This window comes from Electrona antarctica (assembly GCF_951216825.1).
Source record: "Electrona antarctica genome assembly, chromosome: 5".
In the NCBI taxonomy this organism is placed as follows: Eukaryota; Metazoa; Chordata; class Actinopteri; order Myctophiformes; family Myctophidae; genus Electrona; species Electrona antarctica.
The window spans coordinates 35,099,448-35,112,294 of record NC_136810.1 but is presented as its reverse complement, the minus strand read 5'-3'; the positions used below and the strand labels follow the sequence as shown (position 1 = coordinate 35,112,294).

The 12,847-nt window shown below is 42.2% G+C and overlaps 1 protein-coding gene across 1 annotated transcript in view; it reads right to left on the bottom strand.

Moving 5' to 3' along the window:
• Positions 1 to 4,216: 4,216 nt before the first annotated feature.
• frmd5a (FERM domain containing 5a) overlaps positions 4,217 to 12,847 on the bottom strand; it is a 90,084-nt gene continuing 81,453 nt past the window's right edge. The window contains exons 12-14 of the mRNA XM_079502039.1: positions 12,108 to 12,176; positions 11,439 to 11,545; positions 4,217 to 5,354 (exon numbers count right to left, since the gene is read on the bottom strand). Of these exons, the coding sequence (XP_079358165.1) occupies positions 4,786 to 5,354; positions 11,439 to 11,545; positions 12,108 to 12,176 (745 nt within the window). The 3' untranslated portion in view covers positions 4,217 to 4,785. The remainder of the gene's footprint in view (positions 5,355 to 11,438; positions 11,546 to 12,107; positions 12,177 to 12,847) is intronic.

Here is a 12,847-nt window from a genome sequence, read left to right as displayed (position 1 = left end):
CGGAGGGAAACAATATTTCTATACTGACTTGTACAGGAGGTTTTCTACAGAACAAACGTGGGTTTGGAATGGGTCAGATTGAACAAGAACTGGATTTGGCACATGGATTTTTATATACTTATATATACTATTACGTAAATAAACTGCAACTTCCAAACCCAAGGTAGAAAGGTGCAGAGCGCATAAGAAACCTGCAGACACTGATATGCATATACATGTATTTACATATATATGCATGGTCTGGTCCCTGTTTACGAGTGGCAAAGGGGCAGAAGCATTTCATAGTGTTGGTCTTGTGATTAAATCGACCCCTCCTCAAGTTAACTAGCACCTCGTCTGACCTCTACATACTGTATGCATACCACTCCGTCTCCTAATGTATTAAAACCTCATCTCGTATCCAGTCTAACATATCAGGTTGTTCCTTTACATTACGTTAAGTATCATAAACCATCATTGGGTGTGTGTGTGGGGGGGGGGGGGGATGTTAGTGTTACAGAGATGCAGTCCTTTGAATTCCTGTCGTGATGTAATGTAAAATTTGAAATGTATTAATGTATAAATGAATTATTGTTCTGATGATTACTGAAATGTAACGGCATCTCAGTCACAACAACAGACAGTTGTCAGTGCCATGCTTTGCCTTCCTATGGACCATAATGAGTTGCCATCTTCTGGACACTGACCTGCTGTTTCTGATTTGTAAACAAATTGCTGGCATTCACACCCTCCCATCACAAGCCCACACAACATAAGACAAAGAAAATGTAAACATGACATCACCACCTGCAATGTAAGTATAAAGACAGATTTGCACAAGCAACATACCTGTACAGACAAAATTAAGACAAGTGCTATATTATTATTATAGCCAGAGGTTTTTCAGCTGTCCGATATACAATTGAAACCATTTCAGAAACCAACATTGACACATCTTCACAGGAGGTCAAAGCTGTACAGCAAACAGTGTTTCCCTTGTAGCCTGTGAAATTAAAGGGTGAAGTGGTCCAAAGCAGTGTTTCCCAAACTGTGGGTCGGGACCCATATTTGGGTCACGGACCAATTTTTGTGGGTCACGAGTAAATTCCGCCTTTATTTCTTGATTAATACCTAATTCTTTTTTAATCTTATTTTGAAACATTTTCAAATTTGTCATAAGTTAAAAAGAAGTTCAAACGTTTTTTCAACCGTTTGAATAATATAATATATATGAATTATATATATATATGAATTGTATATATATATATATATATATATATATATATACTCACATTAATTAGAGGGAAATAAACATTTGTAAGAAATAGTGAAAATAGCAGATCTACAAGCAAACACCTCATGCGACATGTTGTGAGCTTGGCTATTTTCACTATTTTGGGTCTCGAGCTAAAAAGTTTGGGAGCCACTGATCCAAAGTATAATTGGTGAGGAAGCTTTGTCTTTCTTTCTCCATTCCTTTATATTTGCCTCTAGCAAGTTGCAGAATTAGGATTCAGGCATGGGGAACAATCTATCAGTTCTATTGAAGCAGAAAGCGAACATCCAAACAAGTACAAATACATGGATTATAGAAAATGTTAGTTCTGGATGTAAATGTAACTTTCTTCACATTACCATTGTAGATAGCATGCCAGACAAATTTGGTAAGTTGTTGGTTTTGTTGAATTAAAATAAAGAAAAACCGTAAAACATTGTCCAGAGCTTCGTATACAAATTTGTACTCATTTCTATTTGCTTATTTTGCTCTTCCAGTTACACTGATTATTGCTCATTGAATAACACTGCCTTATTTGTTGCATGTTCAGATAGACGACTACAGCTACATAATGCTGATAGATGTACAGTAAGAAAAACAGTCTAGACCGACCTTTGAAGATGGGCTGCTGACAACTGCCTGGCTCGACTTGGTGACCTTTCTATTACTGTATAAGTCAGTAGAGAGGTAATAAATATTAAGTAAAAAATAAAATACATCTTCCAAACGAGAGCCTTTTTGTCAACGCTTCTCACTTAGGTTAGTGGAAATGGCGTTTCACCTTTCATCTGCTAATTAGAGAAAATAAAAACAATCAAACAATACTTGGCATTTAACATTCTAGTTTCCCATGCCATGCCTAGAATGCCTAGTTTCAATTATGTGGTTTTCCCTGAAACATTGTGCCATAAGTATATGATTACCGCTCCCTCCACCACAGATAACCAAGACTAGAAAAGGAGCTGTGGGAGTGGACCCAGCCACAACACCAACGTGCATACTGTTCTGTGGTCAAAGCCAGGACTGACATGCTCTGGTTACATGGTAGTAAGGTACCTCCGCTGGTGTCCAGTAGGGCAGCTGTATTTTGTGTGTGTGTGTGTGTGTGTGTGTGTGTGTGTGTGTGTTTGTGTGGGGTGGAGGTGGGGGGGGTGGCTAGGTGTTAAATAGCAGGCCAAATCAGGCAACCCTGTACAGCCCTATACAGCCCATGTCACCAAGCGCTCCATTCCAGAACTAGCTGATCACCCTGATATAACACATTTGCTTCTTTTCTTTTCACTTTATACATTTCTCTTTCCATCAATTTCACCCTTTCACTTTATTTCACTCTACTTTTGCAGAAAAAGAAGAGATACTCTTCTGTTTCAACTTACATTAATATCATCTTGATTTCCTACATGCAGACACTCACTTGCACCTGCACTTGGTACAGGAGGTAGTCACACAGTACAAAAACACATTTCACCCAGAATCCAGCGGCTATGACACAATTATTGCTCCCTTGAGCCCAGAGGCATAGAAATCTTTACAGAGACCTTTCAATCTGAAGAAGAAGAAGAAGAAGAAGAAGAATGTGATATGGTCATGTTGAATAGTGAAAATGCTAAAATGGAGTAATTTGTATTTGTGGTACAGTAACTGAATCTATTTTGAAGCTGTCATGATGTCTACAAAGTGTCCATACAGCGACAGCTGCTTTGTTGCTGGTGGAGTGAGAGGTGTGGTGGTCAGAGTAGAGTGGATCTTGATAAAAGCCTTGTTTTGTTTTCTGCTTGTTCTTTCCCTTTTTTATTTTCTTTGTTTTCAGCCCGTCCGCCACCCTTCCATAATTCCATAAATGTTTTTGACCTCACTTGAAACACGGTGCTAAAAAAGGTATAATTTAATCTTCAATAACAAAATAACTGTTCTGTTAAAATATACATGGAAAACATGTCAATATATATTAGGAAACAAACTAATTTGTACAAAAAGTACCTCATTACTCTTAATATGATAATAATTGTAGTATGATACAAAAAACTAGGAGCAAGTTTGATGTGACCCAAAAAAATAAATCATGAATTCTTCATACAAAGAAATCATTCAGTTTCATTAAATTCAAACTTAATTAAAAAAGTAAATTATATTTAGTTTGATTTAATAACAGAATATTTACTGAACAAATTAACACATTCAAAACCACCAACGTATTCAATCCATATGAGCATTGCACATTTACTGTGGTCTCTACACTATTATCTATTGGTGCCAGTGGGTTTTGATCATGGATGATCATGAGAACTTCCCTAACCATATCTGACACTATTGGGTCACATTACATGATCATTGCCGATTTATTTAACAGTATCCTTTAGAAAACTTTAGAAAAGCTAATTTTCAACTTCACAGCTTCTACATTCTATACCATTGTATTTATACTAATTGACATAATTGGGAAAAAAATCAAAAATTGTCTTCGAACATTTTCTTCAAAAAGGCATTTGGTAATTCTGTGCTCACTGACAGGAATGAGGAATCTACCCTAAACGTTTGTGTTACCCGAAACGATTATTATGGGTTTTACGATGTTCACATCTGCTTTAGTTGACTGCCTGGTTAAATTCTGATTGGGAGAGAATTAAGCTATATTACACGAGAGGGGGTGGTTTAACGTCCGAAAGCACCGCAGGTGTGCATTAATGACGTTAAACAACCCCCTCGAGTGTAATATTGCAATTATACAACAGTTACCCTAAAACTAAGAAAATCGCTGAAAAAACATATTTTTTTAATAGCCACTACGACCACAAATGTCCCAAGAAACTAGCTAGCCTAGCCACCGAGTTTGCTGCGCTCTGGGAGAACAGAGCAGCTGAATTCTTTGTTTTGTTTAGCCGTTCAATGATACTGATTTGAAGCACGGCTAGATGGCTGTTTCAACCAATCAAATTGCTTCCTCGAAACGACCTGTTGTATAATTCCCCTCAACAGATAGACTGCCTATGCTGCTTCACATAACTCACATCATCATGCCCAACATACCGGACTTCTTTCTTCATTTTAATGAACAACTTTCCTGATAACCATTCAACACATTCCTTTTTTATGCAAATACAGGTTCAAAAATAAATAAATAACAAATGAAGGCAACATTCATTCGTTGCAACACAACCCGTTCCTCAAAAGGAACTGCTTAAAACATGTCAGTTTTTTATTTCAGTGTTATATTTTTTCATTTCTCTTATTTGAAAAAATAAAGTACCTGAAATGACCTGAAAATAAAAAATTAAATGTCTTCTGGCTTTGTAGAAAACAAATCAACAAAAACAAAAAGGGGGTGTAGGGGGGGGGGGGGGGGGGGTCTGGGAGTTTAACTCAAAAAAAGAAGGGAGGAGAAAAGCTGAGCTCCTGGACCATTGTTGTTACCAGGAGTGGTCAGGTTGATGAGAGAAGCAGGGTTCATGGTTGGGACACAGCTACCCTCCATCACTCCGGAGTCCTAATCGTCTTGTCAAGAACCCCTCCCAAACGGGGTTGTACGACTCTCACTCTTTAATGAGCAAACTACCCGCCCAGCGGAGCTTGCAGGCAAACCACCGCCTGAGTGGACAAAAGTATTCGAAATGGAACTGCTCAAACTCGGGGGTCTGGCGGATGTCACGTAAAAATGCCACATCAATGTCTGATTCGGTGAGGACGATGAGGAGTAGGAGCAAGACAAAGAGGAGTCCAATGGTGACGAGAAGCAGCCGGAGGACACTTAAGACAAACTTATTCACCTGTTCCACCTCAGTGAGGGCAGATTCAACCCCCGTGGCACTACACGCCGATTTGCCGTCCAAGTCGCCGGTGTCAGGCGAGGGAGTGCCGGCCTCTGATTCCTTCTCCTCCTCGATGCTGCAAGGTGTGCCGTTGTTCTGGCGCGACACAGCCAGCTCCATGCTGTGCTCGGCGACGGGTGTAGGCAGGACGCTGTCGGAGGGGCTGTAGTTCTCGTCGGAGATCACCGCCTCACCACTGTCTGCCATCTGGCTCCGCGAGCGTGGCATGAAGTCTCCATGAGACATGGAGCGCACCGGCGTTGAGTGGGCGCTGTCACGCAGCGATTCCAGTCCTTGGTGGCGACACCGGGATGGAGAGAAGTAAGAGGAAAAGGAGAGGTGGGTGGGAGTGGGAGGAGAGAATGGTTACATATGGTATGTAACTATAGTACAGTGGTGGAAACAGTCCTACAGCTGGTATATATAATAATAGTAGTGTATTGTTTATAAGCTCTTTATACATTGTTAGTCTGGTGTTATACGTTACTGCACTAGGTCACTTACATTGATTGATTAGCGTTGCTTTATTGACAAAAGTGCTGTTTTCTACCTGACAGCAGTTTGGTACATAGTTATCGGTCAAAGGGATAAAAGGTTATTGTCTCCACCAGGCCGAAGGCATGGGGAGAGAGTATGTTTTGCACTCCGTCCGTGTGTCCGTCCGTCCTTCCGTCCGTCCTTCCGTCCTTCCGTCCGTCTGTGAACAGCTAATCTCCGGCACCGTTAACCCGGTCGATGCCAAACTTTGCACACACACTCCCTGGATGCCAACGATGAACCTCTGCCCCACATTTTCCAGAACGGCCTGTTATAGCGCCACCATGAGGCAGCTTTTCACATTTTCTACCTAAAACTACACCGATCTGCGTGAAACGTTGCATGCACACTCCCTAGAGGCCAAGGACAAACCTTTTACCTGCCTTTTCCGCATCTGCCTTTTATAGCGCCACCAGGAGGCCGACTTTTGTAAAACACATTTTTTGATATTACTCCTCCAGATTCTGTCCAAAAATCTCACAAATCGTTACACAGTATCTCTATGGTCATGTGCTCAAGTCGGATCTGTCTGATATTTCATATTCCATCCTAATTGCCTATAATTGGCTTTCACAGTTTGCAAGATTGCCCCGTTTTGAACAATAGCCTCAAATCATGAACGCAGCATGCAATTTACGTGAAATCTTTCACACATTTTCTTACTAGGCTGAGGAATATATCCCACCCTTTTCACATTGGCCTGTTATAGCGCCACCAACAGGTTGATTTTTGCAAAACACATTTTTGGAACAAAATGCCTCAAATCGGTACACATGATCTCTGTAGTCATGTGATCAAGACGAGTCTGTTGGATTTCTCAGATTGTACACTGATTGGCTAAGATTGCCTTCCAAAGTTTTCAGGAGTGGCCCGTTTTGTACAAAATGCTGCACATGTCCTGCTCATCCAGAATTCTATCCTCACAGATGCTATGAGTGATCTGGCTCTGCATTTCCTCAACAAAATGAAGGAAAAAAAAATTCTCCTAAACATTTTGCCAAACATCACACACACTCCTATCCTCCTGGTGGAGACCTGTGCCCGGAAGGGCACTTTTTCTAGTTTTCATTGTGGTCCTTAGAGTGGAAATGTGTGTGTAAAAATTGAGTGCCATGTGTTTGGGGAGGGGGGTAGGAGAGGCATACAGAACATTTTAATTGATAGAGTGGGAGAGAGGCCATCTGGAAATTAGACATTTCCCCCCTGAGACGGCCTAGTCTGTGCCCCACCTGGTCTATGTGTGAAAATGACATAAGCCGTAACTGCTTTCCCAGGACTGTATATAATAGTGTCCACTGCTCCTAAACGTTAGAATTGGTAATAGCAGAAAACAAATGTATACGTACAAATGTACAGTTACCCCAAAACAAAATGAAATTATTAGTATTATTAGTCATGTGTAATGTAATTTATAGGCACAGTAACAGTAGGCCTATATGGATGCATTAGAGTCTGTTGGTGTGATAGTAGAAATGGAGGTACTGTATATACATCCAGAAGAGCTCCGTTACTGGCAGCAGACATACAGACTCCGGCTTGAAAGCAGAACTGTGATCATGTTTTCCCCAAGGAAAGACAGGAGACAGGCACATGTTGACAATGTGCAGAATGCTAATGAGGCAATGTGGTGATACAGTCATTTCCCAGTCAGTGACACCAACTATTTTGGACGAATGGCCTTCACGCTTCCCATTCAAATCGCCAGCTTCAGCTGTACTACAGTATTTGGGGAAGTTCACTTTTCACAGGATACTGCATGTAAAGTCACACTGCACGAAAAGCATGTAAAGTCACACTGCACGAAAAGCATGTAAAGTCACACTGCACGAAAAGCCCCTTGAACGCCAAATCAACTTCGCACAAAAAGCCAGCCTTGAGTGTCTGTAGCTGACAATCGGCCACACTTTTTGCGTTGTTCCATCTTGCATCACAACTTTTACTGAATACGAGGTGATGCAAAGCAATCTGATCAGTCACCGTTGGTCAGTGTTAGTTCTTGCCGCAGTTAGTTGTCATTGGTTCTTCAAAGTCAGACTGCTGTGTCAGGGCCTTTAGGTGCATGTTAGATGAGCACTTGTCAGAACTCAGCATAGCCACAAATGTAACACCACAAACTTCCAAGAGTCTCACAGGGTGCAATAGATCAGCAGATCTATTCCTAATTTAATCTCTATGCATGATGTACTGTGCAATCACTTAAAATAGAGGCTAAACATGGGGGGGGGGTCATAATGATTTGCACCACAAAATAGAAATAGAATATCATCAAAAATCTGATATACACAGTTACCAACTTCACATTGTCTTATTTTATTTTGGTATTGACATGCTCCTTAAGAGCTTAATAGTAGTACAGTATGTGAGAGCCACATTGCAGTACGGACGTCACTGTAGGTGAACCGTCCTTTAGCTTCTGCTGACTGTATCACATTCCTGAAATATTACACCTTCAATCCAAATGAGAAGAATTAACATTTTGTTTTTTGATGAGGCAAGCAAATCGTAAAACTTGACTTTTTAGAATCCCAGGGAAAGTAAGGTGGGGGATATTAGAGTGTTATCTAAACCAGTCAAATCAGACGTAAGACGAGGGTACATGTTTCAGTGTGTCTGTGGCCATGTATGATCATCAGTGTTTATCTCTGTAAATTCTTCCTATACTATGCTGAGTAGAACAGCCAAGTTTCATTTTATATTAAGCATGCTCTATGAAGTCTTGGTGAGTTGAAATTACAGACTCCAAATTCCATGTCCAAAAAGTATGACATATAACTTATTTAACAAGAAGCCTACGTCTATATATATGAAACCAAATGTCACTGATGTGACCTCTCAATTTTCAGAGCCAGATATAGCAGCTATAGAAATACACCCAAAGTCTGAGTCAACAAGATACAGTGTTGACATAATTCGCAACAAAAGAGCCAGCACAAAAACTTCTCACCATTTCCTCAGAATGAAGCATGCCGTTTAACAGGTCGTACAGGGGGGATGGTGATCAATATAACATAATCAGAATGAGTGACCATTGCCATGTAAAACAAAACACCCCTGACACGGCCTAGTGATTTAATTTACCTGATGGCGTGCTGGGCTTAACGCATGGCAGGGGAGTGCCCGGTGCAGGAGTGCCCGGTGCAGGAGTGCATGACGCAGGGGAGACGCTGGACGAGTCCTCGGCCCCCGTCAGGGCAGGGTAGAGGGGCAGGACACCCAGGGCCTTGCCCAGCATGCGGGGCCCCAGGCTGAGAACGCGGACCTTCACATCCCGGAAGCAGTGGTTGATCATGCGCAGGTGCACGTTCACCCGGGTGGTTATGCGGATCAGGCACTTGACCATGGCTGCGGTTTGGTCTCGGCTGCTTCTCCGACCCTCTAAACCATGCGTTTATCCCGTCCTTATGGTCCCTGTCCCAGAGCCCCAGCCGTGGTCTGGCGCGCTTTAGGCCGATGGGAGTCTGGCTCAGTTACGGGTTCGCGAGGAGGCAAGTGAGAGGTCAAACCACGACTTTCTGCCAGCAGCGCTGGTACGCCCAGCACTGGCCCGGGCTCGAAGGAGCCCCACCCTGGTCAGTGACATACATGGAGAGGACGACCCTGGCTATTTTCAGATGGAGTATTAATACCCTTGTAAGACACCCAGTCAGCACACATTGGGTGTGGGCACTTCGCATACCTCTCCTCCTGAACATACAGAAGCTGAACCTTCTCATCAAACTATATGGCTGCCACCACCACAGAGTGCAAACTTCTGTTCGGCTAGGTGTTTGAGAGTTAAATACTGATGGAAGCCAGGGGCTCAGGTGTGGACAAGGACAGGTAGCAGCGGCCCAGCAGGGCTAACACTCCAGTTCACCCAGAACCCTGTGGGTACATGTCAGCCTGCAAGGTTAGCCTCAAAAAAACAGAGGCAGCCAGGCCACCTGTTCCGAGTGCTGAAACCAATGCCGGAAGCCAGCAGGTGGGCTTACCGACTGCCTTCATCTGTCCTCGCATTGTCAATGCCTCCCCCCCTCCACATACAGTATAGACAAATGCACTAAACACACACTGTTCTGGGCCCTGGCTGGAGCTGAAATAGAGCAGGCTGACTGACGCACACACCTGCAACATGTTCCAGCACAGCAAGCTTGATTTGGGCCAAATGGCTCTCGTTACAGTGTGTGTGTGTGTGTGTGTGTGTGTGTGTGTGTGTGTGTGTGTGTGTGTGTGTGTGTGTGTGTGTGTGTGTGTGTGTGTGTGTGTGTGCGCGTGTTGACGTCTGTGTGTTATTTGAAGAAGGGGAAAATAATTCTCTCACATAGGACTAGTCACTAGTAGCCTCGGAAACCCAGACGTTTTTATTTAGTCACTAGTGACTAGTGTCACCCAGCAGGCATTGTTTTTTGTATGGTAAATATATTTTGGGGTTTACCCATGACAATCCTGTTTGCATATCTCCAAAGCATGAATATAGTGTTTTGTAACTAAAATCTTCAGAGATGCACTCACTGAATCCAAGGTTTGACGCAGGGCATGCAACACCAATCAGAGCCTCACTGCTCACTGCATTGACTAAAACATTTGCATGCGTTTGGTGTTCTGCTGGGATGTTCTCTGTGGATTCAAATTCTGGGGGATTCAATATACAGTATAAATATTCATAGATATTGGAATACTAAATAAGGGGAAAGAAAGCTATAAGTCTGATGAATAAGAAAAACGTGATCAACACCATCTGGTGCACTGTATGCTGCTCTGAGTTTTAACCTTATTGTATAATATCGTTGCTGTTAGGCAGAAACCAGCTAACTCCATTTTTCAGATTTCTTTCATACATCAACCCCCTTTACGCCTGTGTGTTGGTTAAAAAATGTTTAACCAATGAAGTATTAAAAAGCACTTCTGAAAAAAACAGCTAACTCCAATGGATCCTCAAACTGTCTGCAAAACCAGCTAACTCCACCAGAGGGCAGAACAGCTTGGAGATCCATTGCCAGCTGTTCTTATCAATGATGGACAAAAACTCCTAACTCCACTTGAGCTGGATTTGGGTAAAGTGGTGATAATATAATGACACATAAGTATCTGACAATATATAAAGTCACAATACTAACTTTGATGAGGCAGCATTGTTTAAAAATATATGGTTTTCTTCCAAAAAAAATATTTAGTTTTCATTCCCTGACAAATTAACATTTTGCAGTTAGCTGGTTTCTGCCTGACAGCAGAGCTATACTGCTTTTGTCATCCTTTTATTGTTGTGTGTATTGTTTTTGTCATGTTTTTATTTTGTGTAATGGAGAGAAAGTGTGAGAACTATTGATTGACTTAGAATGCATTTGTAGAATCAGTCTCAGGTCTAAATGGCTTTAACAGGGATTTTTTTTTAGACAGCTGACAGAGTTGGTCATGACCGAAAGAATAAGGTCGCGAATACAAGTGGCCGAAATTAGTTTTCTTCAACGGGTGTCTGGCATCTCCCTTAGAGATAGGGTGAGAAGTTCAGTCACACGAGAGAGACTCGGAGTAGAACCGCTGCTCCTTCGCCCGGAAAGGAGCCAGCTTAGGTGGTTCAGGCATCTGGTTAGGATGCCTCGTCTCCCTAGGGAGGTCCTCGACGCACGTCTCACTGGGAGGAGACCCCGGGGCAGACCAAGGTGCAGTTGAAGGAAACACATCGACTCACTGGCCTTGGAACGTCTCGGAATCCCCCAGGAGGAAGTCACTAATGTTGCTCTGGAGAGGGAAGTCTGAAGCACTCTGGTGGAGCTGTTGCCCCCGCAACCCGACTACGGATAAGCGGTTGAAGATGGATGGATGGATGACAGAGTTGTGGTGGGCTAATGTTCAGGCCTTACCCTCCATGATGGATATGTGTACGGCTCTCCGGCGGGTTCGTGGTACACTGCTGAGGCGTGGACCATGGGTAATGGACGGACAACTTCTGCTGGGTACGAGACCAGCCCTGTAGAGAGTGACACACAAACCCAAACAAAGAATATCAAAAATACATCAAAACCAATATTTATAACCAATAATCGATTTGATAACCAAATAATCGAGAAGCAAGGTTTTTAAAGAAATATGTTGTTTTCTTATATATCAGTAAACCGACACAAAAAAGTCAAGGTTTAAAAAATAAAAAAAATCAACTAAATTGATTAGTCTGATTAACCATGACTGCTGCCCTTAGAGGTTTCACAGAGACAATTTTTTTGAGGGTGAGTGTTTAATCCATTGCTGGCTGTCTGACTCTGAATACAAAAAATTAAATTAAATAAAATATTAAAATGTTGATATATTATTGCTACTTTAACCCCATACTTTGTTATACAATGGTGAGAATCAGCATCAATGAAGATGATGAGTAATAATTCTGTACAAATCATAAAAAGCAATATATAAATAATTAAATTATTTGAGTTTTAATAATAATCTGGGTACTAACCTACAAAGTAAAATCATATTCACAGTCAAAAGGTCCATGTTTACAATCTGTGTATCATTCTGATTCCAACTGTCTGTACCTGTGTATTTCTGGGGGTTCTCGTTTGATTTTAGCACTCTGTTCCATCACCTCTTTCGCCACTCGTCCACTGTTATAAAACCAAAAGACAATACAGCACCTGGGATCAGTTATATATACACGCACGCACGCACGCACGCACGCACGCACGCACGCACGCACGCACGCACGCACGCACGCACGCACGCACGCACTCACACACACACACACACACACACACACTTTAAACAGCAAATCAACAAACCTTTCACTTATATCCAATCTCGATGTGCCAGCATTGTGATATTTTGCTACACTATGGTAACTTAAACACAGTAATATTGTTTACACAGATGCTACGTTAAAGGTCTACCATCCTAGACCTTACTTTGAAGCCTTTAGGGTACTTGTTTTCTTAGGACTCTAATTACACCATATGAATCGACTGAAATGTATCTGCAGTATACGAGGGCACCCTCTCGTGTCAGACCGGACGATTAATGAATGGAGTAGCTCAATGTGACTTTTCAAACACTGCTTACTCTGTGACCCTTCATACAAAAGTCCATTTAACTTTGAGTGCCAAAATGGAACACTGGGGAGCTTATGGTGTCATTCTTTCACTCTCAAAGTGAAAAGGACACTGAGGATGTCACTGTGTGTACTGCATGTCCTAGAGTTCTGAGGTGACGCGAGGTTAGTACTAGAGTAAGGCACAGAGGGCCAGGAGGCCTTGTCCTTTGGGACCACCTGTCCCCCGAT